Genomic DNA, 26,580 nt, shown 5'->3' on the forward strand with positions numbered 1-26,580 from the left:
TTCGAATTCGAAAATTTGTATATGTTTTTATCATTTCTACATACAAACTAAGTTCATAAAAAAACACAACTAAAAATTCATAAAAATAAACCACAACTAAGCAAAACTTATATCTTGTAAAAAACTATTCAAAAGCAAACACTTTTAATACATTTTTACCATTATTGCAAGCCATTTTCCGTTATGGATAGCATATAATTAATCAATATGTTTAATATTTTAACAATTGGTAAACATCACTTAATATATATTCTTAAGCTACAATACACGACAAATATAATTGAATATTATTTTTGTTGATCCACCCAATCAGTATTTAATCGAACATCTGCGCAAATATTGGTTAAATCACAATCATCGATAAATTCAACGTGCGTAAAAGGAAAATGACCTTTTCGCCCATTTAGCTCCCCTTCCCACTGACCATTTATATTGGTTTTGGTGACTTTAATAATATCTCCTACTTCCAATTTCAATGCAGTTTTGTCATAAGCATTAGGCACACGAGACTGTTTAACACGAGCTCGAGCTGGCAATTTGCGCTAAAGATACGTAAACATATTTGAATATAATAAATAAATAATAATAATATATGTACGTTTTTTATATTTAAGTTACGCACGTTTAAATCAGTCCTTTTTAATGTACTAAATTGGCTGGATGATGTGGAAGGTGAACCGGAATTGCACCCAATGGTACGTGCAATACAGCCGCTTGTAATTGAAGTAGCTGTATCATCCTCTTCAACTATGTCATCGTACAAAAAAAAAAAAAAATAAATTGGATGGATACTCTTTTTGAAAATAACCAACAAAAGTTCAAGATTATGATAATTTAATTTGTTGAAAGCAACTTCAAAAACAGAAATTTGACATTAATTAAGATTGATCAACTTTTCAAAATCAATGCCTAGTGGTAGTATGAGTCGTTCTGAGAGATTGACTACTGTTGATATCCATCTTTATTATCGGGATGGATCGTAGTCACCTTGCGGCGTCAGAGATTAAAAATATTTCGGCTTTTTTTCACATAAATCGGCTAAGTACACATATCGTTTTAACATCCTATTTATCCCTTACATCTAAAACCTTTTTATATATATGTTAATTATATAAAAGAAGAAAATAATAAAATGCTTACACGTTGAACATAGGGAACTGGTATTTGTCCAACTAGACCAGTGGAATTGCGGGCTGTCCACCATTGGTCTTCATCTTTTCTGATTATCGTGAGAACTTCACCTCGTTGAAATGGTAAATCGTCTTGATCCTAAATGCTAAAAAATGTCACAAAATCTAAATTTTTCTTTTTATATACATACACTTCCAACAAAATCGAATTTGCCAATAACTTTTTCAAGTTTTTTCTGAGCAGGTCGCTTCAGTGGTGTGGTATCCAAATAATGCAGTGTATAGAAGGTCAATAACTTAGGAAGGTTTTCGAATGATTGGTCACCAATCCGGTAAACAATTTGGTCTTGTTGTTGCACCTTGTTTATAATGTAGTTACTAACCTTAGTGTCTTCTCTTTAATTAAAAATAAATAGCATGAAATATCCATCGACTTATGTGTACCATACATTGGTGTTCACCTACCTAACGCAAAGGACATAATCGCCTTCAATTGAATTGCTGTCGCGAACCAAAAAAACTCCTCGTTCCCTCTCACTCATTAATACTTCGGTTGCTTCTTGTCTAGTCATGGAGCCAAAATACCAGCTGAAACGATTTATATCAATTTTAAGTTATTTTGATAAAAATAATTAAAACTGCAGTATAATGGTATATATGTATATGAACGAAGATTTATGTTTTCGGTCAACAATGGTTAATTAACCGACCGGAATAACTATTTGTTTGAATTCTTACCTACTCCTATCAGAGACATCAAATGTATCCATGTTTGGTTCAAAATGGAAAAATTATATTCGGCTTCAATTTAATTTATTACCAATTTAGTATAAAAATATACATATACATATAATACATATGTATAAATAATATACAAATTCATATATATATACATATATACATATATATATATTTATATATATATATATTTATATATATATATATATATATATATATATATATTAAATAAAAACTTTTTTACTGTGTGCTCTTTTTTAACTTCTCCTTATGGATGTCCACTAGGGCTGCAAATCCATCGATGGAGACTATTGATAGTATCGATGGATTTGGGCTCTCATGATATATCGATGGGTTTTTTCATCCATCGATAATTTACTACTAGGTGGCGCGAAGAGACGCATGTAAGCATATTCCGGAATATACATATATAACAGAACATATATATATAAACATTAAGTTAATAATATTATTATATTGTGATTAGCTTTTATAGCTATATTTCAATGATATTTGGTGGTTCTTCGTAAGAAGAATGTATAGATAAATTTTTAAAGCCATCAATTAAGCATAAAACTGATGTTTAAAGTGCAAGTGTGTTTTTTATTATATGATGTACATTTAAGATGGCGCTTCTGCTTCGCGTTCTACTGTGGCGCACTTTGATAATTCTAAGTCTTCCACTGCTGCTGCTAATGCTACAAGATTTTTGCCCACCGCTTCTGAGGATGATGCATCCAATTTTGTCCATATGTAATACAATATATATTTTATTAGATATACAACCATCACATAAATATCCGATTACTATTGTATTGGATTCTTATACAAAATTGCACGAATCATTTTATGCTGGATGTATGATCGAAATTATTGAAAATTTATTAATTTGTAAGAACTTCAAATCTACGATGGAGCTATCGATAGTATCGATGGTTCATTCCATCGATCGATAACCTCTATCGAGGGTAACCTCTATCGATGGTTTTGCAGCCCTAATGTCCACATGGGGTATCGATATAACTGATAAAATTAAGATTTGCTAACCGGTAAATACAATCGATGACGATTGCTATGGAATTATTTAATAATATCAATATAATATAAATAATTAAATATTTAAATGGATTTTCATGTTATTATGTTACATTTAACTTTTTTGTTCATGTTTTTTTTCCATTAAATTAGAAATATATCGCACAATATATCGATATTACAGAGTTTGAGAGTATTAGTCGTACCACTGACCAGTGGTCGTACCCAATCTGAAAGTAGACTTAAAATCGATATCAAAATTTCAATATTTTTCTCGCATCTCTAGTGGCAACGCCATTTTGTGTAGAAGAGAAAATTTGAGAATAGCTAAACGGGTATTTCTTTGTGTTAATAATATATTATAAAGTAAATTGAATATATGTAAATTTGAGTTTCAAAGTGCTGTGCAATTGTAATATATTTACGGTATGTGAAACCCGTCGCATAAATACGCATTCTCAAGTGCATGCAACCTATGTTAGTATTCTTATGTGTGTAACTGTATACATGTATGTATATGTATACTTGTGCAAAGAAACTTGTTTGACGCAGATATACTTAACATAAGGGTATATACATACATAGATAAATGTTTTGTTGCTTGCATTTACAATTACAAATATGTACATTATAAATTTGGATAACTAGTAACTTTTTTGGTGTCTATAAGTAATGTATTTAATGAATGCAGTAACAAATTATATTTGACAACCGGAGCCATTGGTCGAAATTGTGATTTTAAGTAATTCTGGAAAACTACTTGATGTGTAGGTATGTATATATGTACATACCTAAATGTTCGAAAATACATTGACTAAAAACATAGATGTCCTATATCATTTATGAATTTAGTTCGTATTTTTTGCTTAAATTACTCCATATACCAAAAAACGAATAATTGAATAGTTTTTTTACTGGACAACTTAGAATGCATTTTGTAGACGTAAAGGCCAGGAGTTGACAAAACTTGACCCAAAACGGAGGTATGATTATAGCTGTATGCATATACATACATGTTTAAAGATGTATTTGTGTCAATAAATCAATGTTTAGAATTTAATATATAATTATATCATTATCGTATTCATATTAAACCATTATTGTATTTGCCCAATAACGTTAGGAGTTATATCATTGAATTTTATCAATTAGTTTCATGTAATTTTTTACTGTTTATATTACGTAAGTATAGTTACACACATATGTAAGTATAGTTGTTTAGTTAAAGAATTTAACAGAATGAAGCCCAATCTTACACTTTTGAGGCGTGGAAAAGTTGAATATACATAATAATTTTTAATTTAATATTCATTAATAAGTTAACGTTTCTGCGAAATTAAAAAAATAAAGTTGAAAATTAAAAAATGTAAGACTTGGATATACGTATTATGTATTAGAACACGCTAATTTTAATGTAGTATATTAATATATTGCATATTATCCCTTCACATTGATATAAAGAGCTTAGCTAAGTAACTTGAATAGCAATTTTTAATTATTTTTATTTTTTTTTTTTATTTTAATTATTTTTATATGGCAAGCACAGATCGAATCTGCTTCTAAAAATCTGTAGCTTTTTCCGTTCTGATGTGCTAGTTTAAATCACTTTACGAAAATCAGTAATATAACATGTAAGGAAGCAATTATCGAGATTGTTCGAACACACGTATAAATCCATACGTACGCATTAGCACGTGCTCTGCTAACTGTGCGATAGTAGCAACTGCACTCGGGCTTTTTATACCCTGTACCCATTGGAAATAGTATCCGAGTATAATGGTTTTGTTGACGTGTATGTAACATGCAGAAGGAGGCGTGGCAGAACCCACAAAGTATATACAGTAAGTCCATTAAATGTTTGCAAAACAAAACAAGTAAGAAGGCTCTAGTCGAGACTGCTAGGAACCCTGAACCCTCTAAGCTGATATTCTACTCATTCTACACTTCTCTAATGCACACATGCATAAACACGCTGCCACACGCATGTATAATCACGCCCTCTGCTGACTGCCCAGTTAGCAGCGACTGCGCTTGGGGAGCGCTGCAATGTGTGCAATATTATGAGAATTTATTTTTTGAATAATTTCTCTTGTAGTTAGACTATTTTTATGAAACTCTTAGAGCGTGATCATATGGCTAACATATGTGTACGTTCCATTCCATTATTCTCGATAAAAATCTTATCGCATGAGGTATCGAAAAAATAAGTTAAACTTGTACTGCCTATGGTATACACGAGTATGCATGCCAAATTTCAGCTCTCTAGCTCTTATATCTTCTGAGATCAATTGCTGATACAGACGGACGGACAGATGGACAGGGCTATATCGAATAGATATACTTTATGGGGTCTGCGATGATTCCTTCTGCCATTCCCATTTCTATGGGTTCAGGGTATAAAAACAGCAAATATCAGCTGTCTATTAATTCTTTGCAAAATTAAAACATTAGTTGAAAGGAGACGGGAAAAAGCTAACGGGACATCAAAATCAAATGCGGCTCGCGGCGTCTATTTTCACAAGTCTTCCGTAAATTCATTCGTTTTAATAAAGTTTTGGAATCACTACCATTTCTTTTAAAATTTGAATTTTCGCAATGCCTGGTAAACGCACCGATAAAAATTTGATACAATTAGTGTATTTTAATTATATCAAATTCTGTTTACTATTAATTTATAATATTATTGATCGGGCAGAAAAAGAAAATAGACTGGAACTAAACAGCCCTAAAGGCAGACCAACAAAGCTCTCTCGATGGGATTGTTCACTAATTCTTGAGACAGTGGAAAGGTATATATATTCTTGATCAGGGCGACGAGCTGAGTTGATTTAGCCCTGTCCGTCTGCCTGTCTGTTCGTATGTTTGAACGCGTCGATCTCAGAAGATATAAGAGCTAGAGACATGAATATTTTTAGTATAGATATAGCGCGGATGTCGAGTATATCTTCAAAAATCGATAAATCATCCCGTTATTATACCCTGAACCCATTGAAAATGGGAAATCAGGATATAATAGTTTTGTGAAAAGTATGTAACAGGCAGAAGGAATCATCGCAGAGCTCATAAAGTGTATACATTCTTGATCAGGACGACAAGCTGGGTCGATATAACCCTGTCCGTCTGCCCGTCCGTCCATATGAGTGCGTTTAATTTGTCAAATATTCAATAGAATATGTAGATCATATGCTGAAAGTTTCATTAAATTCCGTTAAATCAATCGACGTTGAAAAATAACAAAATGTTTGGCCAATTAACAAACATATCTGCAGCAGCTACAGTAGTTTTTCTTAGAATCACATTGCGATTGTTGTGCTAGAGTTTTGAACAGTTAGTTTAAATTTGCTAGATGGCGCTGCAGCAGGGAACCTATTTTAGTTTTGCTTTCACATTTTCTACAAGTTTAGTGGCGTTGTGACCAGCAGCAGTTCCAAAATATTCATTTTTCCCAATTGCACAATTGTGTATAAATATAAATATATTACACCGTGTAAGTATATGAGTTTTTTATTTCATTTATATTTTTAAATAGATCGAAATTGAAATTTGGAACCATACCAAATGTGAATTTCTATTATTATTAGTTTGGTTCAGGGTAGTATCTAGTCGATCACTCTCGACTAGAGCTTTCTTACTTTTTTTTTTTTTTTTATAAATTCTTTTGTAGGGGAATACTCTTGGGCAAAAGGAGCGTGGTATCTGAAATCTATCAATTAAAAATTATTTCTATTCGTTAAATGCGTTCACACATTAGATCTGAAGTTTCTAGGTCACTATTCATATTACGCTTAAGAAAGGAAATAAAATGGTCGATTATTGTCGATAAATAAGAAATGGCATGGTATACACCAATACGTCTTTTATTTTAAAAAAAAAAAAACATTTTTTAATTTCCCACATGCAATGAGTTCAGAGTATAACCATCCTGCACATAGTCCTCAAATTATACATTTAGATTAATGTGTATTTCAGTTAATTATAATTGTTGTATAGCGGCCCAGAAATCGGTGAGCGTGCCTATGCGAGAAATTAAATAAATAAAAAAAAAAAGTTATACATATGAATTTTGATATTAAATTTTATTTATTATTGTTTTTACAGAAAGTTCTTTAAAATGTGATGGGAGATCAGGCTCTATCTTTGTGGATGTAGCTCCTCTTTCAATGGCAGGCAAGGAGCGTCACCAAGCAGTATTAAATATCAAATTATCAAAATCAAAGAAATCTAAATTAAGATGTACCCAACAACCTATTAAAACTGCCAATAATCCGAATTGTAATACTCAGCAGACATCTGCGGAAAATAGTTTGTTAAAAAACTGTCAAATCAGGCAGGCAAATAACAATATCGTTGCCATGCTGACATTGTTTATATGCAACAGTCAACTTATATTTCGGAAAAACTTTAAAATGTTTATTGCATTATTAGTGACGTTTTCCTTAATATGCACATCGCAATCGATATTATTGGATGAACAAGTCGGCAGTGCTGTGATCTCGAATAACACGAGCTACCGAACAAGTGGAAAATCAATTTCAAGCAATAATACGGCTGGTAGATCTTCAGTAGCCGTAAACGGCTATCTCGATAAATTGGACAATTTGGAGCGAAGTGTTGCCGCTGTGTTGATTAAAGTAGCTTACGGAACAACATCAACTACAAAACGAAGTATTCCCGACAATAGCTACATTTTGGGCCTCACTACTGTAGCGACGCCACTTTTAACTACACTCAGGTAGGTAGATAGTAGAAATATCCGTATCTTTACAGATTGGAGGTTGAATTTATGAATATATATATATATGCGCGTCATCAGGTTAGCGCCGCCCTTTACAGTCAGCCTAAATGCTAAATAAAATCTAAACCATCACAGCTCTATCTTTAAATTTGTATACTCATTCACGAAAGTGAAATGAGTATATTGGTTTTGTGCAATGTCCGTCTTTCTGTCCATCCGTTCGCCTATCCGTAGGAACTTCATATATGATCATACTATGAAGGCAGTCCATTTCGTGTATATCTCCGATTTATAAAGTGTTAAAAATTTTCCCGAATAAATACCCTGTAATATTCACATTTTTTGAGCGTAAGAATTCAAATTTTGCATTTAGGTTACCGGTTGCTCGTTCTCAGAACTTGCCAAAAATGAGAAGTCTACGGCTACTAGAGGCGTGGGAATCGGCATTTATAGTGAACGAATCGCGGCATTTATATGCGTCAGCCATCTATTTATGTATTTGTACATATAAATAAGCTTAATAGATGTTCATATTACGGACAGAAACATTTTTATCAAATTTAAAAAATTTAAAAGAAGCTAAAATAACAAAAATTTGCAGTTTACAAAAAAGAGTTTTCCGCGGGATTTGAACTCGCACCCAAGCCGAATAGCATGTTCATGTCAAAATATCTAAATAGCATCACCAAGTCGTTTCGAATTTCGGCTGGAAATTCACAAAACAATGCAAAGACAAGGCTGGAATGCTTGATGCTATGCGTGAAGACTTACATATATACATATGTACTTATTAGCGTATATGTATTTGGGGCATATTTAAGAAGAAACAAATTTAAACTCATAAAACTATTCGACTAAGAAAAAGAAAAGTATTAGGTGCCATTCATTCAAGCACGCAACTTCCCAGTAAAATATCTATTTTATAAAAAGCGAAATATGTACAGTTTGGCAAGAAAGTGTTTACACACAGGGAAAAAATTTGAATTTTTTACTTTGAAGCGAAATAAAAGCAGTAAGAATATGCATATTCAATTTTTTTAAATGAAAGTAGGTATATTAGACTATAAACTATATTAGTAAGTAAAAAAAATTACAATATGTTTCCATTAACAAAAGAAAATAACAAAAAACAAAAGAAGTAACAAAAATCAGCTGACAAGAAAGTGTTTACACAACTAAAACAATTAATTCATTATAATGTTTTAACTACTTTTTAGTTAAAACTAATACTTTTTTTGGCCACCGTTGGCATCTATGACTGCTCCCAAGCGTCTATTCATCGATTGGACCAAGTTTCTGACATATTCCACTGGGATATTTCGCCATTCCTCCAAAACAATGGTTTTCAGCCCAGTTTTATTCTTTGGATGTCTCTTGGTGGGTAAAACTGCCACAGAGATTGGCCAAATGTTTTTGATTTTTTGGAAAACAGTATATAATATACTAAGCCGTGCAAAAAAAGAGGATAGGCTTGAGTTAAAGGTTAAAGGTTAAAGTTAAAGGACACCCTCATCTATTATCACCCAGGGCAGAGCGAATTATGCTCAGAAAAATGGACGAGAAACCAACTATTTTGACCAGGATGGTTGCCAGTGAGCTGAAGGAGGAGTGTAGCATAACCATTTCCCGGGAAAGTGTCAGAAGAGCACTAAAAAGTAATGATCTGTCGTCCCGACTAGCCCGGAAAAAAACACTGATGTCGGCAGATCACGCTCAAAAGCGTCTAACGTTTGCTAAAATGCACGGAAATCAGCCAGATTCATATCGGGATGATGTAATATTTTGCGATGAATCCAAAATGATGGTATATTATAACAATGGTCCAACTAGAGAGTGGGGCAAGCCCCTAAAAGCCCTCGAGAAGAAAAATATAATACCGACTGTTGATTTTGGGGGTGCATCTCAAGCAAAGCAGTTGGATATCTATGTTTTATTGAGAACACCATGGATGTTGGACAGTATTTTGACATTTTGCGCACACATTTAGTAACCAGTGCCAACAAATTTGGATTCTTTGTCAATGGCAAACCAACTATAAGGTTTTATCAAGACAATGATCCCAAACATAAGGCGCATATTGTGAGGTGCTGGCTACTTTATAACTGAAAAAATGTGTTGGATACGCAAACTAAAGGCCCGGACTTAAGCCTCATTGAGAATTTGTGGGCTTATCTGAAGAAGAGGACCGCCAAGAGGCATCCAAAGAATAAAACTGAGCTGAAAACCATTGTTTTGGAGGAATGGCGAAATATCCCAGTGGAATATGTCAGAAACTTGGTCCAATCGATGAATAGACGCTTGGGAGCAGTCATAGATGCCAACGGTGGCCAAAAAAAGTATTAGTTTTAACTAAAAAGTAGTTAAAACATTATAATGAATTAATTGTTTTAGTTGTGTAAACACTTTCTTGTCAGCTGATTTTTGTTACTTCTTTTGTTTTTTGTTATTTTCTTTTGTTAATGGAAACATATTGTAATTTTTTTTACTTACTAATATAGTTTATAGTCTAATATACCTACTTTCATTTAAAAAAATTGAATATGCATATTCTTACTGCTTTTATTTCGCTTCAAAATAAAAAATTCAAATTTTTTCCCTGTGTGTAAACACTTTCTTGCCAAACTGTATGAAAAAAATAATAACATCGAAGAGGTTTCGAACGGGAGGCTCGAGGAGGTACTCTAACATAACTTGCGTCGCCTTTAGCACACGCGCTACTGCTTTGCTTGATCAGCCAGTTGCTAAAATAGAATAACTTATTAACAGAGCGTCATCTGAAAAAACTACAGTAACGGCTAGCAAATCCAGAAATCAATCGAAATTCTAAGAATGTGAGAAAAGGCGCGCTTCTGTCTGTACGCATAGAATAGACGATGAGTGTGTGCACATGTATAGGAAGGGATCGCGCTGATCTGCTGCTAGACGGACAAGACGGATATTGCACAAAACCAATGTACAGTGGACCAGTAATGTCTTCGTACAGCAATGATTTTTTTCTTTGGCAACGATTAAGTGATGAAAGATGGGCAAAAATTAATAATTTTTTGCCTCCAATAAAGTCTTCGTACAGCGTACTTTCCTAGAACTTTAGCTGCAGACAAAAAGCGACAGTGATAATGTTTTTTTTTTTGCGAATTTTTGCTTATGTGCTTTACGCATAGTTGCGAAATAAATTCGAATGAAAATTTATGCACATTTGAAGGGCGAGTGGAAAATAAGCCAAAATCAGGACGACCGAAAATTTTGAGAAACTCAGATCAGCTGAATATAAAGCGAATGGTATCCTCGGATCCATTTATTAGTGCAAATATGATAAGTATAGAGTTTTTAAAGTCATCGAACAAGAAGGTGCACACACAAACTATTCGAAAAGCCATAGTTGCTAGCGGGTATAAGTCGTGCACTCCGAGACGAAAACCCTTTATAAGTAGCGCTAATCGCAAAAAAAAGTTTGGAGTTTGTTCTTCAGTACAAAAATGCACCAATTGAGCTCTGCCGTGATATATTATTCTCAGACGAATCAAAATATAATATATTTGGATCAGATGGACGACTGCGTGTGTGGAGAAGACCTGGAGAGGCACTAGATCCAAAAAACACAATTAAGACAGTAAAGCATGGTGGTGGTGGTGTGATGGTATGGGGTTGTATGGCTGCTTGTGGCATCGGAAATTTGGAAATAATTGATGGAGTGATGGACCACTTTAAATACATTGACATTTTAAACAAGTAAGAACGTTGCAGTCGGGCGTTACCGATTACGGAATACTCATTCACATCCCATCAGCAATTTAATAGTTAAGTTTCGCTCTAACACTGTCGAAAATGTAGTTTTTCCCGATTTGCCATTTATAGAATCATAACATTAGCTGGCATGCAAAATTTCAGCGCTCTAGCTGTAAAACTGTTGGAGATACAGCTTTATCCCATTTGCCACGCCCCCAATGGGCGGAGATATATCCGCCATAGCTCGTGATCTTGGGTGGTCGATGCGGATCTATATTTCAGCTTTCTAGCTCTTTAATTAATATGATTTCTGGCATATCGCCCCTAGTGGGCGGATCGGGAAAATTTTAACATTTTATAAATCGGAGATATACACGAGTATGTGTTCCAAATTTCAAGTCTCTAGCTTCCATAGAGCCGAAATCTATTTTCAACATGACAATAATCCTAAACATATGGCACATAACACTAAAATGTGTTTGGCATACAACACTCTCCATTTATTAAAGACACCACCACAGAGTCCTGATCTTAATCCGATAGAACATTGCTGGAATATGTTAAGAAAAAATGGTCAGAACACACCACATTAGTTCAAAATCTAAACTTATAGAAGTACTAAAAGAGGAGTGGGTGAAAATTGACAAAAAATACACAGAAAAGTTAGTTTTGTCGATGCCAAAAAGACTAGAAGCAGTTATAAAGAACTAGCTGGCCCGGCAAACGTTGCATTGCCCTATCCATTATTTCTAGGTAAAAATTGTTGAAAGCTATGTTGTTCAGGTTGGGATACACTCTGATTAATTTATTAATCTGATTTTCATTCAAGCACCTTGTGGTAAACGACATTCTTCGTTTTTTGGTTAGGTGCAAGAACAAATAATGCGGATGGTTTGCCAACACGTGAGCACGTACAATTGACCATGAGAAAAACACGCATTTTTTAGATTGAGGCCACAAATAGCCAAAGATTGGCCCTATGATTTGTGGATCATCATGGCGAAGGCAAGACGAATCGGGAATTGAATTCGTTTAAACTCAAAGGGCATATCTGTTGGGATCATCGGAATCCTAGGAATAAGAACTTCCTACATCTTTAAATTTTCCTTTGAGTATCGACGCGTGAATCACATTGATCATCAGTTTTCTTATCACCAAACGCATTCCATTGCACAGTTTTGGTTAGTTTAAATTTCTAAGCATGATAACTACCGAGCCAACCTTCAGTTGTAAATTGTGTGGTGGTAAACCAGGCACATCCAAGGAGTTCAAAAATTCAGTTGGATAATTAGTGGCATCTTCTTCGTTTGTTACACAGTCGATAGATTTGAATGAATACAGAGTACCAACGATTTTATTTTGAATTATAAAATTAAGGTCATCCACATCTTTATTTTTAGACGCCAAAATTGCTCGCTCACTTAACCATTTAGTATTTTTGTGGAAAGCAATGATATTCGGAAATACTTTGTTGATAAGCTCATCTTCTGATGAGAAGAAATTGCAAAAATTGAGGAAATGAAATCAAGCCACTCGATTCGTCAACAGGAATACGGCCATTACCGATATTCAGCAATTGCTTCGAGAAATCATCAGCAGATAGATCGTTCAACAATGCAACTCTCATATTTACAGACAGTTGAAGTCATTTGGAAACAGGCATTGTATTTTTGAGTGTTCGCTAGAAAATGTCGTGATTCTACTGTTTCGCCATAAAGCAGGGAACGCAATGGCTCTGGTGGCGGGACCACTAATGGCACTAATGCAGCACAAACCGAGCGTTTCACCAGCAAACTTCAATGCGCCACAATGCTGGCAAACAACGTCTATTGGACCAATGCAAGCTGTAGTCAATGGTGCAATCATATCGAAACGCTGCTCGATTCAAATCAATCCTTGAACCAATTCTTATTGCCGTTTCACGGGCTGCCTCTATTTGAGAAACACGAATTAAGGCCCTTTGCTGTGTACTAACGCGGCGCCTTTCTCGGGCGATTTCTCGCGTTTTTCAAGTATTTGTCAAATTTTTTCAGTATTTTTAAGTTCTACTATCCTACTTGTGGCGGAGACAAATCCAACAAATCAAAAACCATGAAAATTGGTCCAGCAGTTCTCGAGTTATAAGTGTTAGAGCATTTTTACTCAACTTTTTTTTATACATATAGATAGATATAGATATAGATAGATACAGTGGAATCCGGTTATAACGACTCCGGTTAAAGCGTCCAATCGGTTATGTCGACGAAAATTCGATGTCTTGGTTGGTCCCCATGCAAACTTATATGAAAGAGCCTCCGCTTAGTAAAAAAAAAAATATGCGAAATAATGACAACGAATTTAAGCATTAAAATACGCTGTTAGAAATATATATATGTTTCTATTCATCAGTGATCAGTGTGGACGAAGCAGCGACACAAATGCTGCTAAGACCGAGAGAGAGAGACACAAGCTGCAATGCCGACGTCACACAAATGTTTCGATACCATATTTTTGAAATAATATATAGGTTAAGACTTTCAACAATCTAAGGAGGCTGGAGAGTCCAGTCAGACATTCAAGGGGAGAACCAAACCAGTAGAACAGATTTAGTTCAGTTTATATTCGGACTAGAGAGAGTTTAGATCTATGGTTCCAAATTATATAAAATATATTATTTCATTGAAAACAAAGTTGTTATATATTCACAAGAACCCAACACAGCGCCCCCAATCACTAGTACTCTAGTGTGGGAGCGCTTAACTGGCGCCCGAGCAGGGACCTACATTCTTCACGGAAATAAAGGGAAATGGTGACGTATCAATAATTCTATAAAAATAACTTATTAAAAAAGCAAGTACAAATAAATTGTTCCAATCCAATTGGTCAATTGTTGGCAAAATTACGAGGTACTTCTGTGATTTGCAAAGTAATGGAGTGAAAGTTCTTGCCATAACATAATACAATAAATAATAGCATAATTTCTAGCAAGTGTAGGTGCACTAGATAATTCTATAACATAAAAGAAATCGTGGCTAAATGGTGGTATTGGCAATACCTAGGTTCAAATCCGTGCCGAGACGGCTCTTAAAACGAAAATACAAGATACATACATACATAAATATGCAAAAATAAAAACATGAATTGCAGGAGACCTTCTATTCGATCGTGGAATAACCCTTACCCTAGTAGGTCTTAGAACCAAAGAGGAATACTTTGGGCTTTCCTTTCGGAAAAGAATAAGTCTGGCAACAATATATAAAAGAAACAAGTAAGAAAGCTATTTTAGCTATTTTAACAAAAACCGAAATTGCATATAAGCATACATTAAAAATTTGGAGACTAGCAATGAAGGTGTAGAAGATATAATTTTATAACTGGTTTTCGATAAGGTTTTTTATCGATAAAAAAAAGATCGGGATGAGCTATCGATTTTTAAATACGGACATTAAAAAAAAAATTTGAAGTCTCTAGCTCTTATATCTTCTGAAATCGACGCGTTCATACATACGGACGGACGGACGGACAGACAGACGGACAGGGCCAAATCGATTCAGCTCGTCACCCTGATCAAGAATATATATACTTTATGGGGTCTGCCACGCCTCCTTCTGCCTGTTACATACATTTCAACAAAACCATTATACCCTGATTTCCTATTGAAAATGGGTTCAGGGTATAAATAGTAAAATAAATAAATAAATGAAACGAAAGTAAGAGAGAGACCAGATGATTGTGGAACCACCCTCACCTAAGTAGGTCTTACACCACCAAAAAGGATCCTGAAGGCTTCCCAAGCTATATAAAATAATAAAAACTGTTTGCCGGTTCGGTAACAAAACATAATACAACTAGTAATTGGTAATTCAAGTAATTCTATAACAGACAACGCGATAACACACGTAGTAATACACATAACACACGTAATTCAATACAATTAGTAATTCAATGAAATAATATAAAAGAAACACTCAAATTAAGACTAAGGACAAAAAAGATTTGCAAAAGACGAAGTAAAGGAAAACCGCAATGTAACAATCAAAACAAAAACTGGAAAAATTCTTCATAAATCACACTTAAGAAAATAGAAAACAAGTAAGAACGTTGCAGTCGGGCGTTACCGACTGCGGAATACTCATTCACATCCCATCAACAATTTAGTAGTTAAGTTTCGCTCTAATACTGTAGAATATACAGGTTTTTCGAATTTGCCACGCCCCAACTGGGCGTAGACACCTCATTTTTGGTCAGTTTTTAGAAAGAGATAGCGGTACCCTAACTGCAAAGTTTGAATTCTTACCCTCAAAAAATGTGAAAATTACAGGGTATTTTTCGATATGCCACGCCCCTAAAGAGGCGTACAAATTATTTTTGGGGAATCGATAGAGGAGGCTACCAGTAACTAAACTATCAAATTTGAAGCTTCTAGCTATTATACTTTAGGAGATATAAACTTTTGCGGTTTGCCACGCCCACTGTGGGCGGACATATATCCGACAAAACTTTTTGGTCTTGGGTGATCAGTCCGAGTTTATATACAAAATTTGAGGTCTCTGCCATCAATAGTGTCAAAAATATAGGAGAATTTAAAAAATCACTATATCTTCAGGTCCGATTTGCCACGCCCCCAATAGGCGTAGACTTATAATTTATCTTTAAACTTTCCGACTTGCCACGCCCCTAGTGGGCGGATCGGGAAAATTTTAACACTTTATAAATCGGAACATACACGAGTATGTGTTCCAAATTTCTAGTCTCTAGCTTCAATAGCGCCGAAATAGATTGCGTTCATACGGACAGACGGACAGCAAGACGGACATTGCACAAAACCAATATACTGATTCACTTTCGTGAATGAGTATAAAAAGGGAAAATGCACATTTTAATTAATTAAATTAACTTCCTAAGCACCCATAGCATCCACAGCATTTTACACGTGGTATATCCTTCCTAGTTTCGATCATTCATGGTAATAGCGATTTCCGAGATGCCAGAGGGAATGAAATAAATGCACTTACAATGTTGGATGTATAACTACAAATGAATACTAAATGTATGGAACTATGAATGCTTTGAATTAACTTGAAGGTGGATATCGATGGCCCTCTTTATGCTAATTTATGGACTCTGGAACTATCGACTATGGCTAATAAATTTATATTGGATAAATATCATTATATTGGGCAATTTATATTGGATAAATACCATTATATTGGACAATTTATATTTGATGAATATCATTATAATGGACATATGCACCCTGATCTGCGGAACGCAAATATTTAGATGGGGAAGAGTTAAGACTTTCGACAATCTAAGGAGGCTGGAGAGTCCAGTCAGACATTCAAGGGGAGAACCTAACCAGTAGAACAGATTTAGTTCAGTTTATATTCTTACTAGAGAGAGTTTAGACCTATAATTCCAAATTATATAAAATATATTATTTCATTGAACCCAAATTTTTTATATATTCACAAGAACCCAACACAGCGTCCCCAATCACTAGTACTCTAGTGTGGGAGCGCTTAACTTATATATAATATATATATATATATATACAGCTGCGAAAAATAAAATAGCACCACTTGCAAACGCAAAGTTTAAGAAGTTCTCCTAGGTGCATTTATCAATGTATTGATCTAATTTTTTCTTGTATATAAGCAGAAAACAATTAATAATCGCAACAAGCAAGAATTATCCCAAAAATATTAATTGTTTTTATATAATTCAAAAATATAATTGATGAGATTTTTTGTTTATATATCTATTTTGATTAAAAAATTTTCAGAATTTGTGAAAATTTTCAAAAAAAATGGGTCGTGAAGAGCAATACATCACCGAACAACCCAATCTCATCAAAAAGTTGATTTCGGCTCAAAATTTTCACAGGAAAGTTGGTCATTTGATGGGTTGTTCAAATAAAATGATCCACAATGCATTAATCCATAAAAAAAATTAATGAAAAGCGCGAATTTCGTTGAGTTCTGACCCAAAATCATGTCACTCGTCTCATTTACGAGAGTAAAAGGATCCTTTTAAGCCGGCTACTCAACTGAAAAAGGACCTAAACATATCAGCAATGGACCAAACAGTACGGAAATATTTAAGACATCTCGATTTGAACACTTTCCGTTCAAGAAAAGTACCATATTTGAATATAAAACACATTTCCAAACGGATGGCGTTTGCAAGGGAAACACAAAAATTGGTTTACGCAGGAATGGAGAAACATACTTTTGAATAATAAAAGTAAGATGCTAATTTTTAGTGGAAAAGGATCGCGGTCCTACGTGAGACATCCACAGAACTTAGAATTCGGTCTTAGATATACAAAAAAAACCCTTAAACATAGCGGATCAAGTGTATTAGTATGAGACTGCTTTTTTGCAAACGCCATCCGTTTGGAAATGTGTTTTATATTCAAATATGGTACTTTTCTTGAACGGAAAGTGTTCAAATCGAGATGTCTTAAATATTTCCGTACTGTTTGGTCCATTGCTGATATGTTTAGGTCCTTTTTCAGTTGAGTAGCCGGCTTAAAAGGATCCTTTTACTCTCGTAAATGAGACGAGTGACATGATTTTGGGTCAGAACTCAACGAAATTCGCGCTTTTCATTAATTTTTTTTATGGATTAATGCATTGTGGATCATTTTATTTGAACAACCCATCAAATGACCAACTTTCCTGTGAAAATTTTGAGCCGAAATCAACTTTTTGATGAGATTGGGTTGTTCGGTGGTGTAATGCTCTTCACGACCCATTTTTTTTTGAAAATTTTCACAAATTCTGAAAATTTTTAAATCAAAATAGATATATAAACAACAAATCTCATCAATTAGTGCTTTTGAAGATATTCAAATCTGCGAAAAATATATATTTTCACTCGAATAGGGTTAGTGGTGCTATTATTTTTTTCGGCATTTTTACGACTTTTTTGAGAATTTTTTGAATTATATAAAAACGATTAATATTTTTGGGATAATTCTTGCTTGTTGCGATTATTAATTCTTTTCTGCTTATATACAAGAAAAAATTAGATCAATACATTGATAAATGCACCTAGGAGAACTTCTTAAACTTTGCGTTTGCAAGTGGTGCTATTTTATTTTTCGCAACTGTATATAATTAAATAACATTAAAATTAAATTTTTTTATGTTAAACCCAGTGTTCAAAAAACTGCGAACAGTTTAGTTCTGTTATTGCTTGAACTGTTGTGTGCGAGCATTTTCGACAGTCGCAGTCGCAGCAAAAGCAAAAAACAATTCTTGATCAGCAGCGCATACTTTGTAGCAATGAAACAGATCGTAGGTGTAGTCTTGTATTAATGTGCATCCGAGCAACAGGAAAAATGTCGCGTAATAAACAATGTGATGTTTGGAAGTATTATTTTTTTATTAATAGGTGACTATTGAACGTGCATTTTCCACACTTAAACTGGTTTTAACCGATTATCGCAATCGTTTAAGTGCAGAGTCGTTGGAAAATATATTGCTTATGAAGCTCAATCCTAGCTTCCTGGAAACAGCAATTGACAACCTGCCGCTCTTCCAAGAAGATGACGAATAAAAAAATAAATAAAGCTGTCGATTCCCGAAGCGTTGCGCTGCTGATCAAAAAATGTTTTTGCTTTTGCTGCGACTGTCGAAAATGCTCGCAGCAACAGTTCAAGCAATAACGGAACTGCGAAAACTGTTGGCTGCAGAAGCACAGCACAGACCAAATTTTACGACTGTTGCTGCTGTGACTGTCAGCTTTTCAAACACTGGTTAAACCCCTTTACAAACATAGCAACCGTAAAAAAATTAAAAACATTTTTTTTTTGCTCATTCTGGTTAAAGCGTCCTCCAGGTATAGCGACGTAAAATCGTCGGTCCTTTGAATGTCGCTATAACCGGATTCTACTGTATATTCTTTCGCAGTTTATAAGAGTATTTTTTAAGCATATAGGTTAAGTGTACGAAGACTTTATTGGAGGCAAAAGCGCGTTTTTTATTGTTTTTAGTTATAACTTTTATGCTAAGCAAAATATTGAAATTATCTTTTTTCTAATTTGTTGTTAAAATAATAGTTAATAAATCTGTAAATTAAAATTTTTAATTTTGCCCATCTTGCATCTCTTATTCGTTGCCAAAGAAAAAAATCATTGCTGTACGAAGACATTATTGGTCCACTGTATGTACTTTCTTTCATTCACTTTTGTGAATGAGTGTAATTACCCGTTGTAATCCTAGAATTCCGTAGTCGATCGTGGTCAACTGTGACATTCTTAAAATATAATATGTAATATCCTGAATCCATTGATAATTGAAAATCAGCGTTTAATGGTTTTTAATAGCTGACAAAATTTCGGTAGCTATTCCGATTTTATTGTTATCGGCTTAAAATATTATCGAAAATGGCTATTCCAATTGCGCTTTATGCGTACTATAAGTTATTCGTCACTACATTGTTTAGATTTGCTAGATAGCGTTCGAGTAGTAGGGTATTTTCACAGAGCCGCTGTCGAGTTTTTGTGGTAGACTACTCTTTTTTTACCCTGGACCATTGATTTTTATTGTACACGCTCTGCTTCAGAAATAAACGAAAACAAGTAAGAACGTTGCAGTTGGGACTGCAGAATACTCATTCACATCCCAGCAATATCGTAGCTAAGTTTTGAGGTTCTAGCTCTAATACACTAGAAAATCCCGATTCGCCACGCCCCTATTGGCCGAAGACACCTTATTTTTGGTCAGTTTTTAGAGCGAGCTAACGGTAACCTAACTGCAAAATTGGAACGCTTTAGCTCAAAAATGTGAAAACAGGGTATTTTCGATATGCCACGCCCCTAAAGAGGCGTAACAATTATTTTTGAGTCATCGATAGAGGTTATCAGTAACTCAACTATCCAAACTTGAAGCTTCTAGCTCTTAAACTATAGGATATATGAACTTTAGCGGTTTGCCACACCCCCTGTGGGCGTAGATATATCCGCCATAGCTCTTTGGACTTGGGGGGTCAACCCAAGTATTTATATCATATTTCAGTTCTTTGATAGTGTCCCAAATATAGCAGATTTTCAAAAATCACTATATCTTCAAGTCTGTTTTGCCACGCCTCTAGTGGCGTAGATATATTCACCATAGATTGTTGATCTAGGTACATTCCAAATTTTAGTTTTCTAGCTCTGCAACTAAAATGATTTGTGGTATATCAGAAAATGTATTTTCCGATTCATTCCACACGAAATGTTTATATGCAAATAAGTACATATGTTGATTCTTGGGTATGCAGAAAAGCAACTAAGAATTATTGAAATATCAGCTTTTCAAAAGGTTCAGGCAGTCTAGGGGATTCCCAACAATACTAATTGGTTTGAGCTTACAACGTGATTCATTTTTTTATTTTTAAATTGTTATAGATACCAAGCGGCAAACCAAGCTCAGCATAACGGAGGTCGCCATAGAAACTATGAGTTAGACTTGGAACGAGATCATGCACTGCCAACTTCTGCACCAAACGCTGATATTTTAAAAAGTAATAATAATCCCACCTATCCGAATCCAAATCGCCATCACAGCAGCAGCAGTCATGATAGAGATCGTCATCGGCACACTATGCAGTACAATTCAACACCAATGCCATCAAGTAATTAGATTAATTTTTTAATGAATTTGAATATGAATTAACGTAGTATTTGAATATATATTTTTTTTTAATAGTTCCTAACTTACTAAAGAAAATCAGCGGTCAGCCAACTATACCAATGTACCCTGGAGATATACCGTCATATTCGCCACCATCAAGAGCATTCTTTACCCCGCCATTACCGCCGGAATATCAAAATCCGTTCGCTGACAAACCCACCTTACGGGGCACAAATAATGAAGGCCTTATATCGAACACAGTTCCGTTTAATAATAGGCGCCCAATACCGCCGCCCAGCTTGATGCCCGGTCATGAAAGGATACCATTTCGTCCACCCGATTTGGCCGCGTCGCATGGTAACGGAGATGGTAATTCAAATCACAATACAAATGATAGTTACTTTGCCAGTTCTGTGGAGCCGAAGAAGCCACTTGTCGCGACCAGCATAGAGGGAGCTTTGGATATTGCCGGCGATCGTAAAAAAGCACTTAATACACCGGCACGCAATGGAAATGATGCCGGTGCAGTTGAATCATCAGATCCTAATGCTAAAAATCGTAAAACACAAGATGTCGGGATTTCTAATAGCAAAGAAAATTCAAATAAAAGGCAAGAAGTATTGCCGAATATCAGACGCATACTGGGATCAAATGGTAAGAAAGGTGACATTCCTGCAGTTTTGTTGCGCCATGTGACACAGCGTCCTATGGTCCCCTATCATCAGCCTCCAGCATCGCCGATTGTTTCGGTTGATAACGTTGAAACTGCAAATGGTAATGGCAACATCAGTAGTATGACTGATGATGGTACATCTTCCGCTGCCAGTCCAAATATAAATAAGAGTAAACAATCGTCTGGACAATTGGATTACAATAATAGTGCTGCTGCAAGAGATTCGTTCGGAAACAATGCTAGTCAGACAACAGTTACCACATTATCCGCTTCAACTTCAATTGGTGAGGCAGCTGCTACATCGTTTACGTCAGCATCGGCAACAACAAACCCAAAGCCAACTTTGAAAAGCATTTCAGCAGCAGGGAAATCTGGTCAAGATGCTGGCGTAATAGGAGTCACTGCTAGGGAAGGAGATGCTGTAGGCGCTGCTGCTGCTGCAGCAGCATCTGCAAATACCACATGGACATGGGCATGGAACATACATATATATCTGTCAGTCGTATTATTCACAATATTAGCAGTCTATTCGCTTTACAAACTTGTCACTTATAACAAATTGACACATCTTTTCGCTCAGTCATATTTTGTTTACATACAACTTATACTAATTACAATTTGCATAATGCGCATAATTTACTTGTGCGTTGACGCATACAATATTCATGGAACATTCCAAATATTTGCAGCAGAGCTTCTTTTGAATTTGCCATCAACATTCTTGACAGTTGCATTTGCAGTGCTTATACTTTTTCTGTTTCTCAAGTCCCTCAATCACAAAAATAATCGGTACTCTGCGTTAGTTAGGCCACTGACTGTCGTTGTCGGATGTGGTGTTCATGTTGGACTCTGCATTACACTACATTATGTCGAATCGTATACACTGCAAAATCACCATATGTACTATCAGCAACAGCAACAGCATCAATATTTTCGTCGCCAACAACAGCAGCAGCATCAACAATTGCATTCGCAATCCCCATTTTCTGGTAGCCCATCGACCAGTTTGGCCAATTCGCCTCCTCCTCGTGTTCTTTCACTGATATGTCAAATAATATATATTTTCATTTGCTTTAGTTTGGGTCTACTATATCTATATTTATATCGCATTCTAAAGCGTATATTAAGAAGCAAATCACAAAACTATATACATGGCTATCAAAATTTGTCCTATGCGATTCATATAACAATCGCAACGGCCTTGCTGTTTGTTTTATTAGCTGCTCTACAAATCTTTGGCGCTATTTGCATCTCAGCGACACGCCCGCTTATGAGCCAGGCAAATATTGTTGAAATTGACTGGATGCAGTGGGGCTATCAGTTTTCATTGCGTCTAATCGAGATTGCAATCATAACACTAATATCCTGGGTGACTGGCTTAAAGACCAGCCAGGGCAGCAATGTCAACGCTGCCATATCCCTCAATAGTGATGTACGTATGGCTGGACAAGCTAGTGGTGGTTTTGGTGCCAATGCCACTGGTAGTGTAATCAGAGAAAAACATGCTGTTGCTGCTCCTGCCCATCACAACTCACATTCAAATGTAGCGAACTTCTTCTTGCCTTGCACGTCGAGCTCCAGTCAGGAACAGTTTGAAACCGATTACCCAGCTATTTGCAACGCAAACACTAATTTACATACGTACACAATGCGTACGGGCAAACTTATCTATGATGATAGCTATGCGCTTAACTCGTTGGCTGGACCATCGGCAGCGTCTCCAAGTGGCGGTGGCACCGAGTATCAGCTGCAGGAACCTATGTATCAAAGACCTTATGATACGGGTTCCATCAATCATAATATTACCGCTGAATATGGTCAGCAATCATCGAGATACCATCATATTAATCATAATCATCAGAATATGCGTGCGCATGAACCAGCGTCCTATATGAGTGCAGATTATATGACCGATACCACAACAGATCATTACGAGAATCCAAATTTTGATTTACGCACGAATTCTACGGGTGCTGTCGGTGTGGTGGGGGTTGCAGCCATGCAGAAACAGGCGAAAAATACTGTTAGCTCTGGATCAGCATCTGGATCGGCTTCTGGGTCCGGTTCGTCCGGTACATCCGGTACATCGCAACAGCAAATGCTGCTATTGCAGAGTGATAGTTGCTATTCTGAGCCATTACAAGAGAACTCCAGCTACGAGTTTAATAATTTTGAGCGGCCTGTTTTCAAAGAGAAATCTATTGACAGTAGTCCACATCCGACCGATGAATGCTGGCCAGAAAGGGTGAAAGAGGGGCGCAAGATCACAAAGAGTCGTGATAGAAAACATAACAGTAAGCTCGATACGACAACTGAAAATCCAGAACGACGTAGCTCCAATTCAACAAATTCATGTTCTTCATCAAATGGTATACGTTATACCAATTATAATTCATATGAAAGTGGTAGCCATTACAACGGTGTGCGTAAAAGTGGTACATTAAACAACATTGATACATGTTCAACAATGCTTGCTGGTCAAATTGGAGGTATCAGTATAGCAAGTGGTCCTGGTCCTGGACCAGGCCCAGGACGTGCAATTGCTGTTATGCCGAGCATTAAACGAGTGAATGGTGCTCAGACCTTAGCACATAATGAGCGCTCGCATTATTTTCAAAGGAGTGGGCGCAATATGAGTACAATCAATAATAGAACATTGCCATTAAATGAATTTGAGTTAGCTCCGAGCGTTTGCAATGAATTGGCGCTAAAGCAACATCAAATAAAACAACAGCAGAAACCACACCAGCATCCGCAGCATCATTACAATCATAACAATTCTGAAGAGGAAGATGAGGAAGATGAGGATATAATATCTGGCAGCAATGTCGAGTGCACTAACTTGATAAGTAATAGTGAGCATGGCTATTGTATAGCAAGCGATAACAGCATAACAACAAGAAAATCTCCACACCTGCATGTACAATCCATTCATCAGCATCTAGCACACAACAGTCTGCAGGAGCACAGTGTAACATGCAGCCCCGATCTAAAGGCAAATGTGTCAAAAACATCAGGAGATGCTGAATCCCAATCATGCACTTCGGATAGCATGATTGTTGCTGATCAGGGCTTCCTGCGTTTTCGGGGAGGCAATGAAGAGCAAGTGGAGCTAGGTCATGGTAAGCCAACGAATGAAGTTAATCAGCCAAGTCGCAGTGTGTCTCTAATTTGCAGTAGTGTTAACGGCATCAACTGCTAAGCCATTGCGCTTCATATATATATATATTGACCGCTTACTGCCAATTGTAGTTAATTCGTCACTTTCTACTCTCTTCAAACTTGTGATATACATATTAATACATATATTACATAACATACATAAATGCATACATAATACATACATACATAAATATTACATACTCGATACTAAAATGAAAAAAAAATAAATGACTGTATTCATATTCCCACAAATTATGTAAAGCTCGAATACAATTATGATTAATCAATATTTATTATTATTTCTTGTGTATATATGTAAAATATATTTTTACAGCATATAAGAAAATCAGATACATAAATACATATAAAAATTATGAATTTCAGAACAGCTTTTTATCATTTGACAGATTCAAAAGCAGGATAAATCATTTTATGGCAAAATATTCATTCAGTCTCTAGCTGCAATAGCATAAAAAAATGAAAATATACGGATAGACGCAAAGAGATTGCTGAAAACCAATATACTAATTTCACTTTTCTGATCAAGTATGAAAATAGTTAGTCGTATGTATATGTAAAATTAATGATTCCAACACTCTTCTTTTATTAACTGATAGTATTCACTAAATTAAGTTAAAAATACAAATAAAAATTAAACCTATTTTATCACTGAATGTTTATATTTACTTTCGAAATATATATTTAATAAAAGTGTGTATGCTGCGGTCGGGTGCTATCGACTATTTCTAGTTGTAAGACTTTAGAATGGGGTGATTTTCTTTTGTTTGTCATGCTTTTAACTTTATGAATGAGTATATATTTTAAATTTGAATTGCCATGTTTCTCCAATAAATATCACAATCATTATTTTACAAATCTTAAACACATTGAAGAAAATACATAATTGTCGGTCAATGTTGATTGTAAATGTAGAATTGAATTACTATATTAATATTCTCAGTCGCAAATTTTGAAGGCTGGCTTTAACGTGTAATGAGGTGCTCTAATAACTAAATATTTTAGTATAAGTGAAAGATCAAGAATACGAAAAATTTGTCCTTTACAAAGTACATACGAGGAAGCGCTTTAGTAAATAGTAAATATTTCCATAAAGCTAATAAATTTAACATCTTATAATTGTTAATTGAAACACGATTTTCGGTGAACTAATCTATGCTTACAGCGTAATTATTTATGATGTATACAAAAAAAAAAAATGGAAATAAATAGGCTATAAATCACACATAATGTTAATTCTGAACGCAAATAGTACTGATTAGATAAGGCTTATGCAATTTTAATGTAAAATTCTATCAACATAAAATAATTACAAAAAAAAAAAAAAATTACCCATTTTTCTGCTTTAAAGGATCACGTATCATCACCATTACAATATATGCTAAGTAGAAAGCAAAATGATATATTTAGTACTACATAACTACTATAGCACTACATTACTACTTTAATGAAATAAAACCAATACATTTTTACAATATGCTAATAATAATTAAAACAAGTATTCCCATTATTATTATACTACTTACATAATAGAGAAATATGTATACATATAATAAACCGCATGTACATGAAAAAATTAATCTTATAATAAAATAACTACATTTATTATACACCACTTATATTTATTATATATGTCAATACGAATGGAATATTTAAATCTTACATGCTTGATGCTGAACCATTCGAACTTCTTCAAGAGAATAACATTAAATGTGAAGAACTTATAGGTTCTTTAGCCTAGCGGGCACGGCTTTAGTT

The 26,580-nt window shown here is 35.0% G+C and overlaps 2 protein-coding genes across 10 annotated transcripts; one reads left to right on the forward strand and one right to left on the reverse strand.

The window, feature by feature from the left end:
• Positions 1-148: 148 nt before the first annotated feature.
• LOC6585767 (adapter molecule Crk) lies at positions 149-3,525 on the reverse strand. Of its 5 annotated transcripts, XM_032733021.2 has the most exons (7): positions 2,113-2,227; positions 1,869-1,874; positions 1,596-1,718; positions 1,322-1,526; positions 1,141-1,269; positions 623-760; positions 149-542 (listed from the first exon to the last, which is right to left on the reverse strand). In XM_032733021.2, the coding sequence occupies exons 3-7, from the start codon at positions 1,700-1,702 to the stop codon at positions 288-290; spliced, it is 834 nt and encodes a 277-aa protein (XP_032588912.1). In that variant the 5' UTR covers positions 1,703-1,718; positions 1,869-1,874; positions 2,113-2,227; the 3' UTR covers positions 149-287. The 5 variants fall into 5 exon arrangements, with proteins under 5 accessions (XP_032588912.1, XP_043863101.1, XP_032588910.1 ...); XM_044007166.1 differs by lacking the exons at positions 1,869-1,874; positions 2,113-2,227 and adding an exon at positions 3,485-3,525; XM_032733019.2 differs by lacking the exon at positions 2,113-2,227 and having other exon boundaries at positions 1,869-1,974.
• On the forward strand, positions 3,172-26,432 carry LOC6585768. Of its 5 annotated transcripts, XM_015160671.3 has the most exons (5): positions 3,581-3,674; positions 3,831-3,886; positions 7,002-7,635; positions 20,744-20,970; positions 21,045-26,432. In XM_015160671.3, exons 3-5 carry the CDS (start codon positions 7,064-7,066, stop codon positions 24,842-24,844), a joined length of 4,599 nt encoding a protein of 1,532 aa, XP_015016157.1. In that variant the 5' UTR covers positions 3,581-3,674; positions 3,831-3,886; positions 7,002-7,063; the 3' UTR covers positions 24,845-26,432. The 5 variants fall into 5 exon arrangements, with proteins under 5 accessions (XP_015016158.1, XP_015016159.1, XP_015016157.1 ...); XM_015160672.3 differs by lacking the exons at positions 3,581-3,674; positions 3,831-3,886 and adding an exon at positions 3,172-3,380; XM_015160673.3 differs by lacking the exons at positions 3,581-3,674; positions 3,831-3,886 and adding an exon at positions 3,172-3,329.
• The last annotated feature ends 148 nt before the right edge of the window (positions 26,433-26,580 follow it).

The sequence above is a fragment of the Drosophila mojavensis genome, unplaced genomic scaffold (assembly GCF_018153725.1).
Source record: "Drosophila mojavensis isolate 15081-1352.22 unplaced genomic scaffold, ASM1815372v1 contig_151, whole genome shotgun sequence".
Classification (NCBI taxonomy): domain Eukaryota; kingdom Metazoa; phylum Arthropoda; class Insecta; order Diptera; family Drosophilidae; genus Drosophila; species Drosophila mojavensis.